A 25,280-nucleotide genomic window follows, 5' to 3' on the forward strand; every position below is an offset into this window, starting at 1 on the left:
TCTTTGACACAGACGGCGGCAGGTCATACATTCCCTTATGATCCTTCTGGCCAGTGCATTGGCATGAGGAATCCAAAAGTGCTGACTGAGTGTGGAGAGCATATGATTTCTCCCACTGTGTCCAACTTTTTCATGCACACGGCAGAGAACAAGCTCCAATGGCAAAAGATACACAGACTTGACCCTTACTATTTGTGAGGTGGAGGTAGGATACGGCACCATAGCCCACCTCACTAGCATCACAAAAATGGTACAGCTGTGCAGATGTAATACCACCGAAGCCGAAAGGAATAAAGCTTTGGTTAACACCAAGAATAGCCAAAAGGTGAAGGGAGTCAAGCCAACTTTCGCAGGTCTGGGCGATATCATGTGGGATCTTCTCGTCCCAACTCAGCTTCAGCTTACATAGCTTTTGTAAGATTTGCTTTGCCACAAGTGTGATGGGAGACTGTAGATAGAATTCCCCTTCTCATCGTCTGGTGTGACTTGATGGCTATGCTGAAGGTAAACTGATCTCATTCCACGTCCCATTGCACACCAAGGGCTCTTTCCATTGGAAGCTGTTCTTTGCTCAAATCCAAAGTTCTCACTTCTTTAGCTCTGTCCTGTTCAGGAATGGCGGCGAGGACCGTGTGATCACTACTTATCCATTTGTTCAGATGGAAGCCAACCTTTGCGCACAACTCACTGAGCTGCTGGTACAGAAACAATGCCAACAATGCTCCGCGCTGTTGACTGCTTTCAGACAGTCATCGACATTAAAGTCGTGTCTGATGATGTTTGTGACTTCTTCTGAATAGTCATCCTGATTGTCATCTGCAGTTTTCAGCAAGACAAATGTTGCACAGCTAGGGGAGGATACTGCTCCAAAGATATGCACATGTCATTCTGTCTTCCACCAGTTCTTCAGAGATGTCCCCATTGGGCCACCATCTGTTGTTCTATGCTGGTCTCTTTGGAGTCTCTGTCTTGCTCTTACTTTTACCCCTGTTTTATTGTTATTACTTGTAGTACTTTTTTTATTTTAAATTGTCGTGACTGAGAGGTATTTAGGATGTATATGCTCATATTTATTTACTTATTATCTTATTATTCCAGCTGGTATGGCAAATGTTTACCTTTTAGCTATTTTTTGGGACTGAGAGAGAGCCAAGGGCAAAAAGCATTGCATTGCACTTTATGGTACACTGTACTCTATTTTGCACATGACTAAATAAACTTGAAAGTTGAGAAACTTGAAACCAGAGAACGCGCAAGAAGCTGATATGCTTCTTTGATACGCGGACCTGGTGAAACATCCCTTCAATATCAGTGATAAATGCCACTGGATCATGGCGGAAGCGGAGTAACATGCCCAAAAGTGTGTTGTTCAAGTCAGGTTCCTTGTTCAAGGAGGCTCCACCAAACACTCTAAGAAATAAGGGTTCCAATAGGGTTCTTCTACAAGGGCTGAGGTTCTACCTGGAACCATTTGCTTCTGAAAAACCCTTTCCTGAAGAAAGGGTTTTTCAAGGGTTCTTGGTAACACTAATAGTTCCAGTAAGAACCATTTTGATAGAGAGAACCTTTTAAAACCCCTTTCCTGAATAAAGGGTTTTAAAAGGGTTCTTGGTAACACTAAGGGTTCCAGTAAGAACTATTTTGATCCAGAGAACCGTTTTTGGAAGAAAGAGCTCTTCAGGGATTGTTGAAAGCATGGATCCTGTGTCACCAGGGACATACTTCCTGATAACCACCATACTAGTCTATCACCTTACACCTTCTGATCAGACATACAAATAATGGCAGTCCTATAACTGAAATGTTCTGTTACCAATTTATTTTCACAACCATTAATTATAAGAAAGCAAGACCTTCAGTGGTCAGACAGAGGGAGCTGATCATGTGTCTGTTTAGCTCTGTCTGTACAATGTGTGACTTCTGCTTTTAGGTCACAGGTTCAATTCCCATGTTGACAGATATCATACCTTGCTGATTGCACTTCCAGACAATTAGCTCAGTTGGCTAGGAGCTGGTTCTTGGTGCCAGATGATGTGGGTTCAAGCCCCAGCAAGGGTGATAATGGTAATACATCAAAATCATGTTATGTTATGACATCATGTCTTCAGGCTTGATCGATAGATATAATTGTGTATCATCAGCATAACAATGGAAGTTTATAGAGTGTCCTCTAATAATGTTGCCTGAAGGAAGCATGTATAAGTTGAAAAGAATTGGTCCGAGCACAGAACCTTGAGGAACACCGTATTTAACTTCAGTGTGCCTGGAGGATTTTTCATTGACATACACAAACTGAGATCGATTGGATAAGTAGGACTTAAACCAGCTTAAAGCCGTTCCTTTGATGCCAATTAATTTTTCCAGTCTACATATAAGAATCTCATGGTTAATGGTGTCAAACGCAACAGTAAGAGCTAGCAGAACAAGTACAGAAACCAGTCCTTTGTCAGAAGCAATTAGAAGGTAATTTGTCATTTTCACCAGAGCTGTCTCTGTACTATGATGTACTCTAAATCCTGACTGGAAGTCCTCAAGTAGACTGTTATTGTTGAAAAAGTCACACAGCTGATTGGCGACTACTTTCTCAAGGATCTTAGAGAGAAAAAGAAGATTTGATATAGTTGTGACTTCTGCTTTTATGTCACAGGTTCAATTCCCATGTTGACAGATATCATACCTTGCTGATTGCACTTCCAGACAATTAGCTCAGTTGGCTAGGAGCTGGTTCTTGGTGCCAGATGATGTGGGTTCAAGCCCCAGCAAGGGTGATAATGGTAATACATCAAAATCATGTTAGATGATGTTTGACAAAAACATTTTTTTTTTTACAGTGGTTTCAAATCTGCCTGCGCGACAGTGAATGGCTTACTCAATTTGTGAAGCCACAGTTGAGTTGCTACTTGCCAATTAGCTCAGTGTGATAGACAATGGTCTTTGGTTCCAGAAATTGTGGATTTCAGCCTCAACTGGCGCAAAATGAACATTATAATGTCAACTGTCTTGCCTTTCTATTCTCCTGTTTGTTGCTCAGAATTGCCTAAATTTGCCAAAAATAGCCCTGACCCGACCCATCGCTCGCAGCAGCTATAATTGTGTTTATTTTTTAAAGTTTAGTTACACTACTCCCTTCTTCAGGAGGAAATGACACACAGCAAAGACATAGCTAGGGGAATTGAACCCTGGGTCCCTACAGCAAGGATATAACCCCTCTTTCTGGGGCATCTAAGTGAGCTATACTACTCACCGGACAAAGGCTTTTGAAAGTTTGTTACAAGTCACGTGATCTAGAGATACAGTTTGAGGTTGTGAGTTCAAGGCCTGGTTGATGCAGAGTGACCATGTTAATGCCTACTGAGGTGATGTGTGGATTAGTGACAGACAATTTGAAAAATATTAAACACTTATTTTACAGACAATTTTACTCATGTATTTGTCTCCTCCTCATACTTTTCCATGATCGGCCTCATCCCATGGCTGCGGTACCCTGCTGACTGGCTTAGTCAAGTTGTGAAGCTGCACATAAGTTCAGTGATAAAGGAAGATCTTTGATGTCAGAGGCCAAGCCTTAACTGATGCAAAAATCATATTGTAATGCTGACTTTGGGGATACCGCATCAGGGTTTGTTGATGCCGGGAATTGAACCTTGATCTCCCAGGGGAAAGGGCAAGGTTTGGTGTGTTGTGCCTGGGAGCTGGCCCCATGGTGGCTGTCATTTGAGAGTAAAGATCTGGTTGCCCCATGGATTGCACCATATGGTCTGGTCTTCCCCCTCTACCAACCAGGTGTGACATACCAATAGTGATTACTGTGAACAGAACAGAACAAAGAAGAACAGAAGAAACTTCAGAGAATCAAGGTGAGCTAAATATAATATCTTATTTCAGCATGCTTGACCCTAGCTGAGGACTTTTATGGTGAAAGACTGTGGCACATAGCCTGTTAATAAAGACACATTGATCATATCTAATAGTGACGCGCTAACTAAGGGTAAGACTTCTTTCTAGGAGACAGGTTGAAGGTTTAGAAGAAGAGATCATAGACGTTAGTTGGTTAAGGTTGATTGGAGAAAAGCAGTCTAAATATATATCAGGTCTTAACGCTATTTCTAAGACTCCTGAGTTTGAGGGTAACGTGGTTCCAATTGAAGGCAAGATGCAAGTAATTTTGTCTCGGATTGCTAGAATTTTATCATTAAAAAAGTTCATAAAGTCGTTACTACTAAGATCTCTAGGAATGCATGGCTCAGTCGAGCTGTGACTCTTTGTCAGCCTGGCTACAGTACTGAAAAGAAATCTAGGGTTGTTTTTATTTTCCTCTATTAGAGAAGAGTAGTAGGCTGCTCTGGCATTATGGAGAGCCTTCTTGTATGTTTTAAGACTGTCTTGCCAGACTAGGCGGGATTCTTCCACTTTGGCGGAGCGCCAGATGGTTTCAAGTTTACGCAATTTTTGTTTTAATTTAGGAGTTTGGGAGTTATACCATGGAGCTAACTTCCTATGCTTTATAGTTTTCTGTTTTAGTGGAGCAACAGAGTCGAGAGTCGTTCGCAGTAGGCTTCCAGACTCATCTATCAGAGAATTGATCTGGGAGGGACTTAGATTAACATAGAAGTCCTCCGTTTCATTAAGACATGGAAGTGAACTCAAGACTGGCGGAATTACTTCCTTAAACTTAGCTACTGCTCTATCCGATAGACACCGAGAGTAGTAGCTTTTTCCTAGAGGAGCGAAGTCCGGCAGCAATAAGTCAAAGGTTATAAGTAATGGTCAGACAAAGAAGAATTTTGAGGAAAGATTATTAAGTTTTCGATTTCAACGCCATAAGATAAGACGAGGTCGAGAGTGTGGCTATGACAGTGAGTAGGTTTATGTACACTCTGACTGAAGCCAATAGAATCTATAAATGAAGTAAATGCTACACTGAGGCTGTCATTTACCACGTCCACATGGACATTAAAATCCCCCACAATAATAACTTTATCTGATTTGAGGACTAAACTTGATAGCAACTCAGAGAATTCAGATAGGAATTCAGAGTATGGACCAGGAGCACAATACACAATAACAAACAGAATTGGCTGCGTTGTTTTCCAATTTGGGTGCAAAAGGCTGAGAATCAGGCTCTCGAATGAGTTATAATTTAGTTTTGGTTTAATATGGCTGGGAGGACTATAATATGTAACATTCTGAGTACTTGATACATAACACTGAAATGTATTTTAACATTATTTAAATCAATGTGAAAACTTTGTGGGGTTCCCTCACTTTCTCATGATTCTGTTCCACAGTCACAATTAGTACGTACAGTATGTACTCTGATTCCTTATTTTATTGTTTTTAGATAGCTTACAATAAGGCGCAATAAGTGCACCTTGGATTGATGGAACTCAAACTCTTTTTTGTCTCCCCTTTCTGCCATGTCACCATTGCTGGAGATTACACAAATTCATCTACTGAGGAATGCATGATGTGTCTGGCCTGTCATGTTGCTGATTCCACTGGACCTATGCTGACTTTTGACCTGTTCTCCCCTGGGACCTACACAGCCTGGGCCCGGTTTCCCGAAGCCTTCTTAAAGCCTTCTTAACGCTACGTCATTCGTAACCCCTACATAGAGTTCCTACTTAACATTTCGCATGTTTCCCGAAACGTTCTTTGCTACGAACCTCTTTCGTATGTCATACGTTGGTAAGGGTGGTCTGGAGCACTCTTAGAGCCTTCTTAGCTCTACCGTAGCGATGTTTCAGCTCCTGACGCTAGTCGCCGCCACTGTCAGTGTTGCCACAGTTACTTTGAAAATGTAATCTGACTACTGACTACTGACTACTCCTTTAAAAAGTAACTTAGTTAAATTACTGACTACTTGATTTTAAAAGTAACTAAGTTAGATTACAAGCTGCCGACTACCGATTTTGCCAATACTCACTTTATTGACGTGCTTTTTAACAGTAACATCAACAATGTATCCATTTTAAGTTGCACTTGAAAACTATTTCCTGAAAGAAAATACATGTTTTTATATAAAAAAAATAAATAAAGACAGTCTTTCTTGACTTCACTTAACTTAAATAATTGTTTGCATATTGTAATGGCAGTAACATCATGAATGAACATTTTATGAATATTGAACCAGCATTAGAGCAGCAAGGAGTGTTTTTTTATGGAACAAAGCCGACTACACGCGACCGTCCGTGAAGGTGTCGGCTAACCTACGTCACCCCCCTGAGACGCACGAAGAAAGCAAATCTTTTTTTTTTACTGACAAAAATAGTAACGAACCGTGTATTTGGATAAGTAACTTTAATCTGACTACTGGTTTGGCAATAGTAGCGCGTTAGACTACTCGTTACTGAAAAAAGTCCGACTACAGTAACGCGTTACTAAGTAGTGTTAGTGGCATCACTGGCACTGTACAGTAATCCAGAAATCCCCATTGCGCATGGAACTGCACATTGCCAGTGTTGTGTTTCACCAATGGTTTTAAGTCATTCATGAAGAAAATAAAAATAAAATGCGCATGCATTTCATCACAAGGCTAAGCTTTACCTCAACCTCAGAAGTAGCCTAGGTATATTACAGTGTCATTTAATTAGCCCATTATGCCTAGTCAATGTCAAGGCATGACATAAATGGACGCCGGTGATGGTTGTGAATGGTGGCAACGCATCCTCGTGCTGAACCAAAGACGTCACGTCCTCGGAGCCGTTTGGTTGGAATACCTAATTTTATAAGGATCAACTTCAATCCCATGGATATATTGACCGACTCGGCTATATTACATAAGTTTCGACTACAACGGCAACAAATACGCATGTCATTAAGGATGTAATTGGCTCAATCTCCTCCGCTGTTTCTATATATATATATATTCTCTTTTTTTAAATCAGTATAGGCTATGGTAGTATGTTCGACCATGGTTAAATAAATGTTTAGGCCTAGAAGGATTTCTAGCAATGTTTTATTCGCAAACACTGCAATAGCCTACATTTTATAATATAGTGCTGTCATGCACCTGCGCATGAAATGGAAAATCGAACTCTGAGCAATCGATTTCAGGACTTTCTTTCTGGACAGCGCCGTGTACGAATGACGTAAGGAGTGTTTCTTATTAAGACTCCTAAGAGACCGTTCGGGAACCACGACTATAGAGGTAAACAACTTTGGTAAGTCATAACGTAGGAGTCTTCGTAGCGCGCTAAGAGTGGACGTTATCGGGAAACCGGGCCCTGTTCTGTTGGACTATCTTTAAATAAATGTTTTTCTCATTAAATGTTTTGAGTGTTTGTTCAATGTCAACATGATAAATGACCACAATATAATATGAACTAAACTGATCTGTAGAATACAATATGGTTCTTTATAGAACCCTCAGACAAGACGGTTATTTGTGAAAACCTTTGAAAAGGGATGTTTTTAGAACCCCCTGTGTGAGGTCTAGATGAAACCCTTGAAACATGAAAGGGTTCTTTGTGGAACTCCTTTTTTGGGTTCTAGATGAAACCCTTGAAAAACGAAAGGGTTCTTAGAAACCCCCAGTATGGGTTCTTTGTAGAACCTCTCATGGGGGGTTCTGGGTGGAACCTTACACACACAGTTCTAGGTATAACCCTTTATGTGGGGTTCTCGGTAGAACCCTCCAAAAGGGTTCCAGGTGGAACCTTTATAAAACGTTCTACCTGGAGCCAAAAAGGGTTCTCCTATGAGGACAAGCCGAAGAACCTTATATGGTTCTACTTAGCACTTTTATTTAGCAAGCGGCGTCCTGTCTCTCTCCGAGTAGGCGATGACAGATGGAGCTCATTAGCATTTAAAGGTGCAGAGACAGAAGCAGCCTGTTCTCAGCAGAGCTCATTTGAGCAACTTTTAGAGAGCTGAAATTCAGGACCATGGATGGGTTTTGGGAAATGTATATCGAATCCAGTGTTGTTGGACCTCTGACAGCTGTGTGAAATTGATGAAAAACAGTATAATATGGGATCTTTAAAGCTCTTAGAGCATTGACTCCTATCAGCAGCCCTATGCTAGTGATGATAGGAGTGATGTTAACCTCCTCAAGGTGAGACCATTTTCCTTTGTCTTTTTTACGTGTCAAGGGATTGATTGCTGTGTAAAAATGTCAGGCAATTTCAGAAAAGTGTTGCTGTTCATTGCAGCTATCCAATCCAATCCAATCCACTTTAATTTATAGAGCACATTTAAAAACAACAAAGTTGACCAAAGTGCTGTACAAGTCAAACAACAAACCACACAGAGATCAAAAGCACACAAAAACACATGTCCCAGTCCATCCATCCATCCATTTTCTAACGCTTATCCGGGGCCGGGTCGCGGGGGCAGCTGACTGAGCAAGGACACCCAGACTTCCCTCATCCCGGACACTTCCTCCAGCTCCTCCGGGAGGATCGCAAGGCGTTTCCAGGCCAGCTGGGCAACATAGTCACTCCAGTGTGTCCTGGGTCTTCCTCGGGGTCTCTTCCTGGTGGGTCATGCCTAGAACACCTCCCGAGGGAGGCATCCAGGGGGCATCTGATACAGATGCCCGAGCCACCTCGCGTGACAGAGCTCCTCACCCTATCTCTACGGGAGCGCCCCGCCACCCTGCGAAGAAAGCTCATTTTGGACGCTTGTATTCGGTTAGATTTTAGGACTAGATGAAACAATCCCCTGTTACAACAAGATAAAAAACCTGAGATACGAGTGGTAACGATACATCCATCAAGTGGTTTCAGTGCTGTGATGGTGACAGGTCTGATTGAGTTAGATGGGGTGGGGGAGCGGGGTGGGGTTGGCAGCTTCATTGGGGTCAACAGGTGGGCACCCTCTTTCACTGTTGTTTCAATGATAGGCCCACAACACCTCCAGAGGGCTCATCGGCAACACCTGGCATCCCAGGAGTGCCCCCCTCTGCTTTCAAACCCTTATGTTTTGCAGGTGTTAGTAGTGCCCCAGGTGGTGTCTCGCCTCTTCACACATAACCACTGACTTGCTTCTTCTGCTGCACCTGAGAGGGCTTTGTTGGTTTGGCGTAGGGTTTGGCCTCGAACTCCAAGGTCCTTAAGCAGCCTGATGGTTGAATTGCCTACAAAGCCTCTGCAGCCGACTTCCACTGGGCAAACCTTGGCTCTCCATCCGCGTTGTCTAGCGTCCGCTGCCAACTCTGTGTACTTAAGGCTCTTGCGTTCGAATGCCTCCTCCATAGCAGCCTCCCAGGGAATGGTAAGCGCTATGATGTACACTGTGTGGAGTGAGGGGACCAGAGCACGAGGTCTGGTCTGAGGTTTGTAGGAAAGCTGAGCCTTTGGTGCAGATCTGCGGCCAACTTCCAGTCACGAGCCCCTCCGAGCTGGCCGATGTCCGATGTTGTATGGACTTTGGCTGGCTTTGCACCTTCTCGGATGAACTCCCTTGTGGATGCAGGATGGAATGATGGAGGAGGCAGGATATTGATCTCGTCTGGTCTCCAAAGTAGCTGCCAGGACTTGGTTGTGTCGCCAGGTGTAACGGCCTTGTGTCAGGCTCGTCTTGCAGCCAACCAGAATATGCTTGAGGTTTGCGGGAGAAGGATAGAGGGGGCACGTGGGGTTTTCTCCGTACCATTGATTGAGGTTAGAGGGGGTAGGCAGCAGTGTTGGGAGTAACGCGTTACAAAAGTAATGCATTACTGTAAAGCATTACGTTTTGCTGTAACGCGGTAATGTAAGGCATTACAAAAAAAAAAACTGGTAATATTTTACTCGGTACAAATCTCAGTAACGCGCGTTACAATGCATTTTAAACCCGAAATCAATTGACTCTACATTAGCGATCGCGAGATGGGCATACGCTCCACTTTTGGAAAAGTGTGAAAGCCGGTCCGTGTGACTCTACACTATGTTAATTAAGCGCTGTTGTTAGCAGGCTCCATGAGCTGGACACCGACTCACGGAGCGGGTCAGAGCGCAGCCGACCCGGCACACCGAGGATCAACAGCTGAGGGGCGGAGGCTCCGATTCTCCCCGTCGGTTTTGAACCGATTTTATGTCTGCGTCATAACGCTTTTGGTGCGAGTTTAAAACAGTAGGTTTATTTCAAAACGCGAGCGTCAGACGCTGTCAGAGCGTTAATGAACAGGTTTTTAGAGCTCCCCTAAATGTCTCAGGTAGGCTTTCAGGTAATTTCGCAGCATACAGCGCCTTCAAGGTCATTAAAAAACGGCAATGAATGAAAAATGGCCCTGTTATTTCATCCCCGAATCCCATTCATGAACACAATATCTAATATCAGTTAACGAGTCGTTTTCCGTTTCTCGTTTTCCGTTTTTTAATGGAATAACGGAGTACGAGTCATTTTCCGTTTTTCGTTCTTTTATTTTGAAGCGAAAAACATCACATCCTGCTGTGTAAACAAGAAGATCTATTGAGAACAAAAAATCCATATTTCCTTTTATTTTGGCGAAAAGTAATGCAAAAGTAATGTAAAAGTAGTGTAATGCCTTACAATTCAAAGACAGTAATATTGTAATGTAACTAATTACTTTGAAATGACAGTAACAAGTAATAAATAATGCATTACGCTTTTGAAGTAACTTGCCCAACACTGGTAGGCAGGACGTCATACGTGGCACGTAAGATGAAGCTGATGTAAAATGCCTCCATGCCCATTAACTCCCTCCAAGAGAACTTTCTCCTCTCAACTCCCTCCCATCTCATTCACTGTCCTTGCTTGGCTTGTGAGACAGCCTTTGCACACCTCGTTGCCTGCTCATGTCGGCGCACCTCCTCGCCGACCAGACGTCGGGATCTTATTCTTTCGGTCACGACCCAGAGTTCATGACCATAGGTGATAGGATACGTGCCTACCCTCACCTATGGTCACATGTCACAGTATGTCACATAAAAAGACAAGTCTCTCAAGCTATGTCAAAAAGCCAAAGAAAATAAATGTGTTTTGAGGCGTGATTCACTCTGCAGGTGTGAACACTCAACGCTGTGAACACCTGCAGAGTGGGGGCCTGCCTAACATGCAGAGGCAGCTCGTTCCAGAGCCTTGGGGCTGCCACTGCCAAGGCCTGGTCTCACCTAAGCCTCAGCCTGGACTTAGGAACAGCCAGGAGGAGCTGATAAGAGGACCTGAGGGACCTTGAAGGAACATAAGGTTCCAGCAGGTCTGAGAGGTAGAACGGTGCCAAGCCATTCAGGCACTTAAAAGAAAATGGCAGAATCTTAAAATCAATCTAAAAACGCGAGGGAAGCCAGTACAGGGGAAATGTGCACTTGCTTACGAGTACCCGTGCAGATGAGCAGCAGAGTTCTGTACTAACTGCAAGCGAGGGAGTGAGGCCTGACTGACGCCTACATACAATACATTACAATAATCAAGATGATAAGTCATAAAAGCATGAATAACATTTTCAAAAACACTACAAGATAAAAAAGATTTGACCTTGCACAGCCCCCTAAGCTGGAAAAAGCTCTTTCCCACGATAACATTTATCTGTTTGTCCATTTTGAGGTTACAGTCAATTTTCACCCCTAGATTGGTGACAGTTGGCTTCACAAACAGTTCAAGGGGGCCCAAATCGCCAGGAGACACATGGACATTACAGGGACCAAATATCAGAACTTTTTACTGTCATTAAAAGTTTAAGGCCAGCCATGTTTTGACATCTTTAAGACATGCTAACAAAGGTTTTGTGGATCTAGGATTATTTCTTTTCAAAGGCAGGTAAATTTGAGTGTCATCTGCGTAACAGTGGAAAGAGATGCCATGTTTTCTAAGTATAGATCCTAGTGGGAGCAAATACAACATAAATAAAATTGGCCCAAGAATTGAGCTCTGTGGCACCCCGCAGGGGAGAGGTACGGCTGACGCAAAAGCTTTTCTCTGACAGGTACGACCTAAAGAACTCCAGAGCTGAACCTTTAATGCCAACCCAGTGCTCCAGGCGGGAGAGCAGAATGTTATGATCCACTGTGTCAAAAGCAGCAGTGAGATCTAACGGTACAAGAATAAGAGAGTCACCAGGGTCAGTGGCCAAAAAGATATCATTAAAATACTCTTAAGAGTGCAGTCTTGGGACTGTGCAGCGCTTTATAGCCAGACTGGAACACCTCCATAATGCCAAAAGTACAATTTTTTCCAAAACTTTGGAAAGAAACGGGAGCTTGGAAATAGGCCTGAAATTAGAGAGGACAGAGGTGTCCAGGTTGGGCTTTTTAATCAGCGGTTGCACCACAGCATGTGTATTGTGCATTTGTACATCTCCTGCAAGGCTGTCATTCATAATTGTTTGGACATTTGGTCCTATAGCCCTGCTGACCTCTTTATTAACAAGGCGAGGGGGAAGGACATCTCATTTCCTCTTGCTGATTAAAAGACACAGGCTCAAACTGGCTAAAAGTGGAAGGGCAGGGGACAGTTATAGAAGGGTCATATGTAGGGGTGGAGATGCTAGCTCTAATGTTGGCTACTTTATCAATAAAAAAAAACAGAAATACCTCACATGTTTCAGATGAGGCTTCAAGACAGACAGACTGGGGGGCATCAAGAATAGAATTAATTAGAATGATATCAGAAAAATGTTTAGTCTTTTCAGCTTTGATAAGTTGCTGATATATATGCCAGCTATCCCTCAGAATGTCAAATGACACCTGCAGCTTGTCCTTTTTCGTTCAGCCCTCCTGCACGCTTGTCTGGCTTCAAGTGTACTGTCATTCAACCAGGGCTCAAGTTAAGGTTTTGAGCGCCTGGTATTTAGAGGAGTGACAGTATCCAGAATTTCCAAACAGGTGGAGTCAAACCAAGATGTTGAACTAATTACAGTAGCGCTAGTAAAAGCAGACAAGAACTGATCAGCAGTGGAAGGGTTAAACATACGGCAATGACAGGCCGGTGCAGATGGTTTGTCAATATAACATGGGAGAGATACATCAAATAAAACAGGCATGTGGTCAGAGAAAAATGCATCACAAATTTCAATATTTACTACTTCCAACCCAGATATTTTAGATGTGGTCACTGCTTTCTCTTGACCCATTGTTTTCAACATGATCTGCGTTGTTGTTCCCGGGGCATGACGCTTTGTGGCCAATTCCTCCGTGCAGAAGGTTGCCGAGCTCCCTGGATCCAAAAATGCATGTTTTAATGCATTTTGTTCCATTTTTTCAGCTTTATTTTAACGGGCACAACTGCCAAGGCACACTTTTCTTTTCCAGCCCCAGTATCGCTATCAGTTGCCATTGGGATGATTACTGTGCCAGAAGTTGTAGATGGCATTGTGCAATGTTCTTGGAGTTCTTTGCATGTGCAGAACTTTGGGATGGTTTCATTCACACATTTTTCAGCTCTCAGCTTTCAGCAAACGTTGCAAACATCCCATACACATTCCTTTTGACTTCAAGAAGTCTACCTTTTCATTATTTTGCTTGTTCAAAAATGTTCTGCTCCATATCGTGACTTTTATTGCAGAACATGCAGGGTTTTGCAAATGCACTTAAGCTGACTGCATTTGAAGTGTGTTTGTTGGTTTGTATTGGTGACACAGTGGTTGCAAAACTGCTTTCTTTGCTGGATTTTGAATAGGCTTTGCTTTGCCTTACTATTGGTGGTTTGATCACCGGGTTCTGAATCTCTCCGAAAATTGGATCCAACATCATTCGTGATTGTTTGTCGATAAAAGCAAGCACATCATTAAAAGTGGCTCTTTTCTTGTGATTGTCATAAATATAGCTGACAACGGCTCTCCACTTGTCACACAACCTGAAAGGCAATTTGGAGACAATTATCTTTAAGTTGGGAAGGGGTTTCAAGATCAGGGGTGAAGTCAATTTCCTGTATGTTGGAGTATGGTTCTCCAGAAGTGTATTGTTCCAAATAATAAAACCTTTGTTGCAGGTTTCCATGAAAAACATAAATCTCCCTTTGTGGAAGTTGAAACAGAGCGCGATGTTTAACAAGCAGTTTTGTAATTTCATTTTGTCTTTTCATGACATTGAGCAGAGGATCGTTGCTGGTCAAGTTAGGGATTAACTTTGAAGTTTTCTTTAATGATCCTTGGATAGGCGTTTGTTTCGATTGAATTGAGAATCATTGCCCAATCATTTTCGTTTGGGTGGGTTAAGGTTGGTTTGAATTACTTTGTTTGGGATATATTCTTTGCGATGTTTGACGTTTGTCATGGTTGGAATTAAATATTCAGTTGAAGTGCCAGCCTGAACGTGTTCTTTTTCTTCTTCTGACAATAAAGCTTTTACAGATCCTTGCAATGCATCAAACTCATCCATGTAAAGTAAAAAATAACGAACAGTATCTCTAACTTCTTCCTCAAAGTCCGCTGCTCTTAATCCAAAAATCCAACCCCAAGACTTCCTTCTCCAATGCTGATGAGTCTATTCTGTCATATGATGTGCTCAAGTAACAAACATGAAAAAAGGGCATTCATCTTCAGCAAAGTAAGTTATAAAAAAAAAGTCTCATTTTGATATATGTTCCAAAGGTTGGCCCAAGACCAAAGGTTGGCCCAAGACATGCTAACAATGCTAACAATGTCTAACAAAACTTCCCTTTCCCGGGCCACATCAGCCAACTCTGACTGGGGGATCCCAAGGCGTTCCCAGGCCAGTGTGGAGATATAATCTCTCCACCTAGTCCTGGGTCTTCCCCGTGGCCTCCTCCCAGCTGGTCACGGCTGAAACACCTGGTAAGGATGGCCATCCTTACCAGATGCCTGAACCACCTCAGCTGTGTCCTTTCAACGCAAAGGAGCAGTGGCTCTACTCCCTCATGGATGACTGAGCTTCTCACCCTATCTCTAAGGGAAATGCCAGCTACCCTCCTGAGGAAACTCATTTCGGCCGCTTGTACCCACGATCTAGTTCTTTCGGTCATGACCCATCCCTCATGACCACAGGTGAGGTTAGGAACGAAGATTGACCAGTAGATCGAGAGCTTTGCCTTCCAGCTCAGCTCTCTTTTCATCACAACGGAGCAGTACAGGGATTGCAATACCCCACTGCTCCGATTCTCGGGCCAATCTCACGTTCCATTGTCTCACATTCGATCCAGTGAGTGCTGGAGGTCACAGACCGATGATGCTAGCAGAAGCACATCATCCGCAAAAAGCAACAATGCGATCCGCAGCACACCGAAATGCAAACCCTCCTCCCCCAGCTATGTCTCGATATCCTGTCCATGAATATCACAAACAGGATTGGTGACAAAGCGCAGCCCTGGCGGAGGCCGACCCCCAATGGAAACAAGTTCGACTTACTATGGAATACCCGAACACAGCTCTTGCTTTGGGAGTACAGAGATTGATGGCCCTAAGAAGTGACCTCATACTCCTGCAACACCTCCCACAAAATATCCCGGGGAACCCGGTCATACGCCTTCTCCAAGTCCACAAAACACATGTATGGGATGGGCATATTCCCAGGCCCCCTCCAGGATCCTCGCGAGAGGAAAGAGCTGGGGCCTCATTTTTAAAGCTTGCGTACGCACAAAACGGGGCTGGAAACGTGCGTACACCACTTTCCACGCAAATGTTGTGATCTATAAAAACTAGTGATGTCCAAATGAAGCTTCGTGAAGCATTTTCTTTATTTTCTGAGCCCAATAGATGGCGCTCTCTGTTCAACAAAGGGTTGAAAGCAATGGAAATATATCGGCCTTCAACCCATTGTTGAACAGAGAGCGCCATCTATTGGGCTCAGAAAATAAAGAAAATGCTTCACGAAGCTTCATTTGGACATCACTAATAAAAACCAAACTTGACGGGAAAGTGTGCGTACCCGTAAGCAAACTCTGAGGCATGCGTACTGGTACGCACATTCTGGAGACTGGAGGGGAATCAGCAACACAGATTGAGCTGTGGTGAACTGAAGTCAGATTGTAGGAAGTAAACGTGAGAAGAACTATATAATTTTGATGACTCACACATTTAAGTTCACTCCATATCATACGTTAGATCCGCGTTATCATGATGAACACAGCAGTGTTTTTTGACGCTTTTACTGAGTGATATTTTTTCATAAACACCTTCTTTTAAAATCCAACTCGTATCTTAAATCCAAATAATTTCAAAATATTGAATCAGCGCTGTCACCACAGGAGGAAGAGATGGCCCGACTGCTTGTAATACAGGATACAATAAATACCCTCCATTAGATCACTGCGGAACACAGCGGGAATAACTAAATAGTCTCCTTATTTACGGTGCATATATCATCAACACATAAGCCATTAAGCCATCGTATAATTGTTACACTTTATCCTCGTGTTTAAACCACCAGAGCGCAGAGGAAATGCGCTATAATGAGTGCCATGCTCGTGCACGCTCAGTCGTGGAGCGTGGAGAGAGCAACTTTACAGAAATTCAGGAGGCAGACTCTACCACCCGGCAAAGGTGGTAGAGTCCCCAGCATGATAACCCCGAGCCACGGCCCCCTGCCCGACTGGAGGGGTATCAACAGGGCGCAAGAATCCGTGAGGATGTCATGCTGCGTTTGTAAGATAAGACAATGATCAATGTTCATTTTTAACGTATTCTTTTATTAATATGGCCATTTCTTGCATCACAATGCGCGTTTGCTGTAGCTCATCTGCAACGTTGTTGATGGGGCCAATTGTGTCCCAATTGTGTCTGTGCACCTGACCGCTTGATGTGCCATGCGCCCGGGGTGCACTGCTGCTTTGCGCCGGACCCGGACGCTGTGCTGAGGGCCCGTCACCGTCACCCTCCTCACCGTCAGCCTCCTCACCGTCACCCTCCTCTACGCCCAATGCTGCAGACTCTGGAAGGACAGAAACTATTTAACGTTTTGTTTTATATACAATAAAAGTTTTAAATCTGTTTACTCTTATACCTCTGGTCTCAGTCGCGTCTGTGTCTCCCTCCTTTTTGGACACAATCCCTGTCAAAGTCACATCAAAATCAAACTTCCTCAAATACGCAAGCAATACATTAAATACATGTTGGTAAAGGAGCAGAAAGATGTCATTTACCTTCAGATCGGACCACTTTTTCGTAAGTTCTGCCACCGTCCGCTCTGTCCCACTGACGCCGTTGACAGCAGCAGCAATGTGTTGCCACTCTCACTGCTTCTTTTCATTTGTGGTCTCGCTGCTGTGGCCACTAAATACAATTATTGTCCGGGCCTCCACCTCCCCAACAAGTGTCTCTTTCTCCGTTTCTAAAAAGTTACGTTTCTTTGCTTTTTTCTGACCTGTCGCCGTGATTCACCACACGGAAACAATTGCATGCCGGCTCATTAATATAATAAAAAGTGGGTGTGTACAGGGCGGGATTCAGGTACGCACACTTGTAGGTGATCCTATGATTTATAAAGGGAACATTGCGTACAGCTTGTTCTTTTGGCCGTACGTACACTTTTAGTAAGGATCCTACGCACAGTTTTATAAATGAGGCCCCTGGTCCGTTGTTCCACGGCCAAGACGGAACCTGCATTGTTCCTCTTCAATCAGAGGTTTGACTATCGCCCGAACCCTCCTCTCCAGCACCTTGGAGTATACTTTACCAGGGAGGCTGAGTAGTGTGATACCCCTGTAATTTGTACACACTTTCTGGTCCCCCTTTTTGAACAGGGGGACCACCACCCCGGTCTGCCACTCCTTAGGCACTGTCCCTGACTTCTATGCAATGTTGAAGAGACGTGTCATCCAAAACAGCCCCTCCGCCGCCAAAGCTTTCAGCATTTCTGGACGGATCTCATCAATCCCCGGGGCTTTGCCACTGAGGAGTTGTTTGACTACCTCAGTGACTTCCAACAGAGAAATTGATGATGATTCTCCATCAGCTTCCAACTCTGCCTCTACCGGAGAGGGCGTGTCAGTCGGATTCAGGAGTTCCTCAAAGTGCTCCTATCACCGCCCGATTACCTTCAAGGCCATCAATGGAGCAGCCCCCATCTACCTTCAAACACTGGTCAAACCACACCTCTACTGCAGCTGGCTGGCTGGTACCGCCATTGCTGAAATCCAACAAATGTCGCTCAGCAAAGTCCTGACTCTTCTCTGTTCTTGCTCCTAAGTGGTGGAACGAACTCCCGACCAATGTCAGGACAGCAGAGTCACTTGCCATCTTCCAAAAAAGGCTCAAGACTCACCTGTTCAGACTTCACCTTGACTCTGCAAAGCATGACCCACTAACAACCCCCCCCCAAAAAAAGAGCACTTCTATGTTCTTTGCACTTTGATCATAGCACTGTTGTTCTTCAGGTATGTTTGCTGAACATCAAATCAAATCAAATTTTATTTGCTAAATGCACTTAAAAAGAAAAAGAAAGAAAAGAAAAGGGTTAAAAGACAACGACTGAGTTAGACAAAATAAAAGACACTAATCGAAGGCAAGGGAGAAAAGGTGGGTCTTTAACTGGGGTTTAAAAATATTTAAAGACTGGGCTGACCGGATGTGTAGGGGGAGGGAGTTCCAGAGTCTGGGGGCTGCCACTGCGAAGGCTCTGTCCCCCCTGGTTTTTAGCCTGGACCTGGGCACTTCCAACAACAGTTGGTCGGCTGACCAGAGTGCTCTCGATGGGATGTGGCGGTGGAGAACATCAGACAGGTAGGTGGGGGCCAGACCATGAAGGGATTTGTAAACAGTCAGGAGAAGTTTGAAGTCAATGCGGTAGCGGATGGGGAGCCAGTGGAGTGATGCAAGGACCGGGGTGATGTGATCTCGCTTCTTTGTACGGGTGAGGAGTCGGGCGGCTGAATTTTGAACTAACTGCAGGCGGCGGAGTTGTGATTGGTCGATGCCGGTGTATAGGGCGTTGCAGTAGTCCAGTTGTGAAGTTATAAAAGCATGGATGACTCTCTCCAGGTCACTCTGGGGCAGGTAGGCTTTGGCCTTGGCAATAGTTCTCAGGTGGAAAAAGCTTTTTCGAACTACTGCACTGACCTGCTGCTCAAATTTGAAGGCATTTGAACAGCTACTACTTTACTCAGACGAGGACCTAACACTTGTTTCTATTTTTTCGCTCTTACTTTATCGGCAATGATATGTTGTGGTTTCTTTCATTCGACAAATGTATTTATTGTAAGTCGCTTTGGAAAAAAGTGTCTGCTAAATTCCCTAAATGTAAATGTAATTGTATGAATTGGTTACAGAAGAAAGTATACAATGCTGTGATTGGCTGTGACATGGTATCGTAATAGACATGCAGTTAAAACACCAGTTGTTATATATTTTTTATAACTCCACTCCTGGCTTTCGCTCCTGTTGTTCTTCATCACTGTTTTGCAAGAAGGAAAATAACGGGAGAAACAGGTGAGCCAGCTTCAAGGTTGACGTATCTTATTTTAAAGAAGTGCTGTGCGTGGGCCTAATTTATGCCAATTTGTGTTTGAGTGTTTCATTTAAAAAAGTGAATGATAAATATTTGGAAAAGTAACTAAATATTTGAGAACGGAATTTGTTCAACAGAGCACAGACCTCCTTCCACTGGCCAGACCTCTCTGAAAGTATCCAGATCTTTCACTGTCGATAGGAAGCATGTTGAACCTTCGGGAGAGCAGTAACTATGTGTAAATCCGGCACCCTTCACCTTATTTGCTCTGGATGTCCAGTTAGCGAGCTTGGCCATTGCAAACATAAAATTCAGTGTACAGACTTATTCCAGCAATAGCTATATGCTAGTATGGTAATAAATAAATAAAACATTTATTAACAAATATTACATTTGAAATACATGATGTTTTTGAAATACATGATGTTTTATGAACTATGTGATGACATAACCAAATATGAATTTCTGGGGGTCAAACCTGCAATTGAATGTCCAAAAGACAGAAGATCCTTTGGGCTCTCCACCCGACGGTGGTAATAGACCATAAAGCATACTTTCAAGATTTTTTATTTTGTGTCATACACAGAACCTCAACTAGGGACACCATTAAATTGTGTATTAAATGTTCCATATTTAAAAATAAATTCATATTTAATAATCCGATCAATTTTTTTGCACCAGCCACACTGAATCTAAATATGAGCATGGATGAATTAATTTTATAGTGTCCGCTTTGGGTTGCTTCGTGCCTCATTGTTCATGGTAAATGAGCAGGTTATACTGGATGTACCTTGTGTACTTTGGAGCTTCAACGTCTTCTCTTTATTTCACAATATACCATGAAAACAACAACATCATGTGGCTAGCAGACAAAGTGTAAGGCAGCTAATCAAATGGTGCAAGAGGCAGGCTTTACTACTTCTTTCCTGTTTTGATGGCAGTAGATGTGGCAGGAACAGATGATGAAAGGTTGATATTAGTGGTTTTTAATGAAGTTGAACTAAATATTGTTGAACTGTATCTTTTTATGGATTTTTTTTTTACAGCAGAGCAACATCAAGAGCTCCACGCCTTCTTGAACCCACATTACACAGGACCATCAGATGATTTGCCCAACGGCTTTGAACATTGGTGTTGTTGAAGTTTAGTGTGATCGGGGCCGTAGTCTGTCAACAATCACGGAGTAAAACAAAGACGGAGATTTTTTTTTTACCAAGCAAAATCTACGTCCAAAGGCATGTAGTGGTTGTGACTCCCTTTCATACAATTGAAATAGTTGTTTGCATTATTTTGCAGTTGCTGCAAATTTCCTCTGACTTATGTAGAGAACAAATCTAATGCTGATGGCTCAGCCTGCAGGACTTGAGGAGCCAGGAATCGATCTACAAATATATATATAGGACTACATACAGCACTATGTAGAGGGCTACATACAGGACTACGTAGATGACTACATACAGGACTATGTAGAGGGCTACATACAGGACTACATAGAGGACAATGTAGAGGACTACATACAGGACTACGTAGAGGATTACAGACAGGACTACGTAGAGGACTACAGACAGGACTATGTAGAGGACTACATACAGGACTACGTAGAGGACTACAGACAGGACAATTTAGAGGACTACATACAGTACTATGTAGAGGACTACATAGTGAGCTCAACGCTGCTCTCTCTACTCTCCTTTGTCTGTCATTTTTCCTTCAGTGCAATGCATCATGGTATATATTGCTCAGTTAGTGACCATTGTACACTACTTTTCCAGATGAATTGTGGGATACTTTGAGTCACTATATAAGGGATAATAATTCTCACTATAATTCTCACTATACACCCAACTCTGAACTCTATATAGTGAGCCTGGGTCTGACTGTCCCATGTTCAGCTCGTGTGCATGTACTGTGTCTGTGCCCCCCTCTAGCTCTGACAGCCAGTGAGAGTGATGGGAGTCTCCTGATAGAGCAGTACGCTCCCTGTCCCCTCTGCGTCTCCCTGGGACAACAGAAGCGAGCCGAGCTCGTAGCCAGCCTGGTCGGAGGGAGAGAAGCAACTGTAGCAGACGCAGGCCATTACTTTAACATGGAGGACTGTGTGCTGGCTGCAGTGGACAAGGAGTACATCGTTTGTCCTCAGCACCCGGACCAGCCAGTCTCGCTCCAAGAGCTGGTCCCAGAACTCTTCATGACTGACTTCCCTGCACGGTAGCCTCTCACCATTTTACAGGCCACACACGTTTCTACACGCAGAGATACTGCAAACAGTGCTGGTGTTGACCTGGATCAGTGCCGGCCTTGTCCAGTCTGTGTCAGATACACACTGCTAGCCTGTGAACCCTTCATAGATTAAACAAATATATTTGTATATAGAGTTGTTGTTGTTAGTAGTAGTAGTAGTAGTAGTAGTAGTAATAATAGTAGTAATAGTCATAGTACTAGTACAGCAATGTAGCAATTTAGAGTCATTAGAAAACCTGGAGAGAGGTGACCCGACACTACTGTGCTGCCATTATTATTATTATTATTATTATTATTATTATTATTATTATTATTATTATTATTATTATTATTAATACAAATAATAATACAAATAATAATACTAATAATTGTTGTTGTTGTTATTAATAATAATAATAATAATAATAATAATAATATTACATAGTGTACATCAGAGTTTATTTTATAAAAGGGAGGAAAAACTTGAATATCTTATAGGATTTTGCTTTAATGGCAGGCATGACCCCCCCCCCCCCCCCCCCCCCCCCCCAAAAAAAAACCCTTAACTATATAGCACTCTGATCGTAGCACTGTTGCTCTTGAAGTACTAGTTTACTCAGATGAGGACCTAACACTTGTTCTATTTTTAGCTCTTACTTTATCAGCAATGATACGTTGTGGTTTCTTTGTTTCCTTCTTTTGACAAATGTACTTATTGTAAGTCGCTTTGGACAAAAGCGTCTGCTAAATGACCTAAATGTAAATGTAAATGTAATGATGTTCATGTCAACAATCCGTGAGGGTTATCAATAAATGTACATTTAGTCATCAGTGTCACACACATACACATACACTAGCTAAATTGCCAAAAGTGTTCACATCCAAATAATATAAATCAGGTGTTCCAATCACTTCCATGGCCACAGGTGTATAAAAGCAAACACCTAGGCATGCAGACTGTTTCTACAAACATTTGTGAAAGAATGGGTCACTCTCAGGAGCTCAGTGAATTCCAGTGTGGTATTGTGATAGGATGCCACCTGTGCAACAAGTCCAGTCGTGAAATGTACTTCTAAATATTCCACAGTCAACTGTCAGTGGGATTATAACAAAGTGGAAGAGATTGGGAACAGCAACTCAGCCAAGAAATGGTAGGCCACATAAAATGACGGAGCAAGGTCAGCGGATGCTGAGGCACATAGTGCACAGAGGTTACCAACTTTCTGCAGAATCAATCACTACAGACCTCCAAACTTCATGTGGCCTTCAGATTAGCTCAAGAACAGTGTAGAGAGCTTCATGGAATGGGTTTCCATGGCGATCAGTTGCATCCAAGCCATACATTAGCAAGTGCAATGCAAAGTGTTGGATGCAGTGGTGTAAAGCACACCACCACTGGACTGTAGAGCAGTGGAGATGCGTTCTCTGGAGTGACGAATCACGCTTCTATCCGGCAATCTGATGGATGAGTCTGGGTTTGGTGGTTGCCAGGACAATGATACTTGTCTGACTGCATTCTGCCACGTGTAAAGTTTGGTGGAGAGGGGATTATGGTGTGGGGTTGTTTTTCAGGAGCTGGGCTTGGCCCCTTAGTTCCAGTGAAAGGAACTCTGAATGCTTCAGCATACCAAGAGATGTTGGACAATTCCATGCTCCCAACTTTGTGGGAACAGTTTGGGGATGGCCCCTTCCTGTTCCAACATGACTGTGCACCAGTGCACAAAGCAAGGTCCATAAAGACATGGTGTGGATGAACTTGACTGGCCTGCACAGAGTCCTGACCTAAACCCGATAGAAGACCTTTGGGATGAATTAGAGTGGAGACTGAGAGTCAGGCCTTCCCGTCCAACATCAGTGTGTGACCTCACAAATACGCTTCTGGAAGAATGCTCAAAAAGTCCCATAAACAACCTAAACCTTGTGGAAAGCCTTCCCAGAAGAGTTGAAGCTATTATAGCTGCAAAGGTGCACCGACGTTATATTAAACCCTATGGATTAGGAATGGGATGTCACTTAAATTCATATGCGAGTCAAGGCAGGTGAGCGAATACTTTTGGCAATATAGTTTATATACACACACATATGGGTGGGCAGTCAGGATAGCTTTAAAATAGAATGGAAACATTTAATATTAGTTCAACTGTAAATCTAACCTGGAGTGTGTTGATCCATGATATCTGTCTGTGTGTGTGTATGTGTGTGCATGTGTGTGTGTGTGCATCCGTGTGTGTGCGTGTATGCATCTGTGTGTGTGTGTGTGTGTGTGTGTGTGTGTGTGTGTGTTAGGCTCTTTTTGGAGAGATCCCAGCTGGAGTACTCTGAGAAAGAGAGTAACATCCTGGGTCAGGGTGGTAGTGGGACTATCATCTACCAAGCTCGTTACCGCGACCAGCAGGTGGCCATCAAGCGCTTCCATTTCAAGAAATGTCGGCAGCAGACCATCAGCAGTGACACAGGTACAAGGTCGTGTTCCTCTGACTTGTAATGACATGGTTCACATGACCGCTGATATGATGTGCGATTGGTGACGTCTGTCACTTTAACAAAAGAAAGTTAACACTGACTAAAAGTGAGCAGCTTCTACCTGAATGTTACCGATAATCAATGTCGCTTTCACACGAATGTTGTATATTCACCTCAATCCCGTCGCGTCCTTCACGTCGCCTGGGGGGAATTTGCGTATTCACCTCAAAATGACTTGTCTCCCAACGTTGACTGCTTTAAACTATTTTTTAGGGTTAGGGTCTCTCTATCGGTGTTGGAATGTACAGTATGACAAGGTTCATGAAAACCTGAACGTTTTCTCTTTGACAACGGTGTTGCTCCCTCTCAGTCCGTTCTTTCTTGCCTCAGACACCATGGTGAAACACCTGCAGTCCGCAGACGCCTACCGGAGCTTCTCTGAATTTCGCCAAGAGGCCAGTATGCTGCACTCTCTCCAGCATCCCTGCATCGTGTCTCTGGTGGGCATCAGCATCCACCCACTGTGCTTTGCCCTGCAGTTAGCCCCGCTGGGCAGCCTCAACACTGTGCTGGAGGACAAGCACAAAGGCAAGCAGAGAGAGATCTCCATGGTGTCATGTACCACTTGAAGATGCTCTTAAAGTCTGTTCTCTTGTTGCAGGCTCCAGGTACATGCCCCTTGGCCACATGCTAACTTTCAAAGTAGCCTATCAGATTGCAGCAGGACTAACGTACCTTCACAGGAAGAGCATCATCTTCTGCGACCTCAAATCTGACAACATCCTGGTGTGGTCTCTGAAGGTCTGTATAAGAATCATCAGAAGAAAGCAAAACGTTTTTGATTTCATTTTTTTTTTTTTTTTAATCAGTGCTGCAGACGCACGTTATTGTGTTATCCTGTTAAATTAAGGTCTCAGGACTGATAGCATTAGCTGCCTAGCTTCGTTATTACATTACTGTTTTTTCATTAGCAGTTAGCCGCTAGCGTAACGATAACCTTACAGACTTAATCGTTAAAACTTCAATGTTGTTGAAACGGAGCTTTACTGACTGTAAGTCCCCCATAAAGACTGGGGTGTCGGTCTTTAGGACGCTTCACCAACTTGGTTGTACTACTCGACTTCATCACCACCACTTTAGCTTTGTTAGTATATGGGCTTTTTTACATCCCTAGCCTTTCCCTGGTTGTTAGCCTCGTATGCTAAATACTTCCAAACGGCACTTTTGCTTTGTTCATTTTCAACTTAAACTGGTGGTCATGTGTTCAGCTGCTAGAGAGCGACGGCACTGTAAAAAAAAATGTTGAGAAAAGTT

The 25,280-nt window shown here is 43.4% G+C and overlaps 1 protein-coding gene across 1 annotated transcript in view; it reads left to right on the forward strand.

Moving 5' to 3' along the window:
- Positions 1-25,280, forward strand: part of lrrk1 (leucine-rich repeat kinase 1) — a 196,799-nt gene that overhangs the window by 123,388 nt on the left and 48,131 nt on the right. The window contains exons 25-28 of the mRNA XM_084005722.1: positions 21,212-21,491; positions 23,790-23,959; positions 24,357-24,554; positions 24,628-24,767. Of these exons, the coding sequence (XP_083861848.1) occupies positions 21,212-21,491; positions 23,790-23,959; positions 24,357-24,554; positions 24,628-24,767 (788 nt within the window). The remainder of the gene's footprint in view (positions 1-21,211; positions 21,492-23,789; positions 23,960-24,356; positions 24,555-24,627; positions 24,768-25,280) is intronic.

The sequence above is a fragment of the Eutrigla gurnardus genome (genome assembly GCF_963514095.1).
Source record: "Eutrigla gurnardus genome assembly, chromosome: 1".
NCBI lineage: Eukaryota > Metazoa > Chordata > Actinopteri > Perciformes > Triglidae > Eutrigla > Eutrigla gurnardus.